Raw genomic sequence first — 1,596 nt, 5'->3', positions numbered from 1 at the left:
GATAAAGTGCAAATTAAAATATAGCTGTATCTGCAAATGTATTTGATGATGTTTTGAACTTTTAAAAATATTTCATGGTAAAACCAGAGGCTGCTCTTTATATTAGTGACAAACTTTGGCTTTTTTTTTTTTTTTTTTGATGGGTTGCCTTCATTTTTGCTTCTACTTTTTATTTAAAATAATTCTCCACTCTGGGTGTATCGAAGGTTCTTCTTCTACGTATTAAAAAAGTTGTTAAACATCTGAGTGGCGCACTACTGCTACTAGCGGTGAGAAAGTGTATTGCACCTTATTTAAAATCAATGCGGTCTTGTGGCCCTCTGTGGCTCAAAGTTAAAAACTGTTGTTCTTTTGAGGCCCTCAAGGTGGCGCTCGCAGCCCATGGGTTAAGAATCTCTTGTCTTGTGTTTTACACTTCGTGATCATGGCAGCCATATTGTTTAAATAGAGGAAGAGAGTCAGTGTGTCTTATCAATATGAGGCCCTCTTTGTAATATAAACAAAGTTGGTCATGTTCTAATGTCTGACGTTAAATGTACTGCCTCCAGGGGTATTACCAGGAAGTCAGATGTACATTTTACTTTAAGAAGGTGATTCATTTAATCATTATGTAGTCTTCTCTTACAGCAGCCTTGGACAGACGCTGCTTCTGAGACTGTGTTTTGGTTCTGATAAGACTCAAGGCCTTTCACTCTCAGGCCTGCTGCTGGCTGCCTAAAGCAAGCTAAAAGTAGYAGAACTCCAGCTAAAAGCAGCTAAAAGTATTGTCTTGTTTTGGACATTTTATTCATTAAAGCCTTTCTGCTGCATACCTCAATTTCTTTTGGGTAGGTGAGCATTTTTGCTGCCATCAGAGGTTTTTGCAGCAGTTCTTCTTTCCACTCACTGATCCTCATCTGCACAGCAAACACCTCCTCCATCAGCTCCCGCTTTAATGTCTCAAACTCATCCTCTTTGGACTAAAACACAAGAAACAACATTAAAATCTAATGCTAATATGGGTACTTTGGACGCTGGAGAAAAAGCTTATTACCTCTCTTCTTAGCTTAACTTCTATCATTTCTGCCAGTTTCAACACCAGCTGGTAGGACAGGACCACAGTTTGGTACCACGAGACGATTCGAGCCAACCTGCAGGTGTTCTTCACCACGTTGATGCTGCTCAGGAACACCTGCGGGAGGTTTCCTGACTCCATCATTCTGAAAACACACAAAGTTAAATAAAGTCATAAAAATAAAAATGTGTGACGAAGAACACTGGTTTAAAATTGATACCGTTTTATTTTTCTGTACATTATTGTGCTGTTTTAGCTGTTTGTATAATAAACGCTTAGCTCATTTATGAGACAGGTGCTAAAACTTTTCAAAATATGAGAAATGTTAACAATTAGCCCAAAAAAATAAAATGAGATTTTTTAATTCCTTCAAAAACAGTGGGCCTCATGCAAGAACATGTTCGTATTCTTATCCTAAATTTCTCTTACTTTTGTTCGTACGAAGGGTTCGTACGAACATGCCACGTCAGATTCAACAAACTCTTCTATCTTCAGGAAAAGGGTGTAAATGAATTCCACCTGTTCGTATCCAGCTGCTCGTG

The 1,596-nt window shown here is 38.4% G+C and overlaps 2 protein-coding genes across 2 annotated transcripts in view; both read right to left on the bottom strand.

Moving 5' to 3' along the window:
• rnf213b (ring finger protein 213b) overlaps positions 1 to 1,196 on the bottom strand; it is a 24,775-nt gene extending 23,579 nt beyond the window's left edge. Inside the window, exons 1-2 of the mRNA XM_014024332.1 lie at positions 1,034 to 1,196; positions 813 to 959 (exon numbers count right to left, since the gene is read on the bottom strand). Coding sequence (XP_013879786.1) covers positions 813 to 959; positions 1,034 to 1,195 — 309 coding nt within the window. The 5' untranslated portion in view covers position 1,196. The remainder of the gene's footprint in view (positions 1 to 812; positions 960 to 1,033) is intronic.
• Positions 1,197 to 1,306: 110 nt separating this feature from the next.
• LOC106529022 (uncharacterized) overlaps positions 1,307 to 1,596 on the bottom strand; it is a 7,619-nt gene continuing 7,329 nt past the window's right edge. The window contains exon 11 of the mRNA XM_014024331.1: positions 1,307 to 1,310. Within this exon, the coding sequence (XP_013879785.1) occupies positions 1,307 to 1,310 (4 nt within the window). The remainder of the gene's footprint in view (positions 1,311 to 1,596) is intronic.

The sequence above is a fragment of the Austrofundulus limnaeus genome, unplaced genomic scaffold (genome assembly GCF_001266775.1).
Source record: "Austrofundulus limnaeus strain Quisiro unplaced genomic scaffold, Austrofundulus_limnaeus-1.0 Scaffold419, whole genome shotgun sequence".
NCBI lineage: Eukaryota > Metazoa > Chordata > Actinopteri > Cyprinodontiformes > Rivulidae > Austrofundulus > Austrofundulus limnaeus.
Note: the sequence above shows the minus strand (reverse complement) of the source record. Positions and strands in the feature narration are given on the sequence as shown.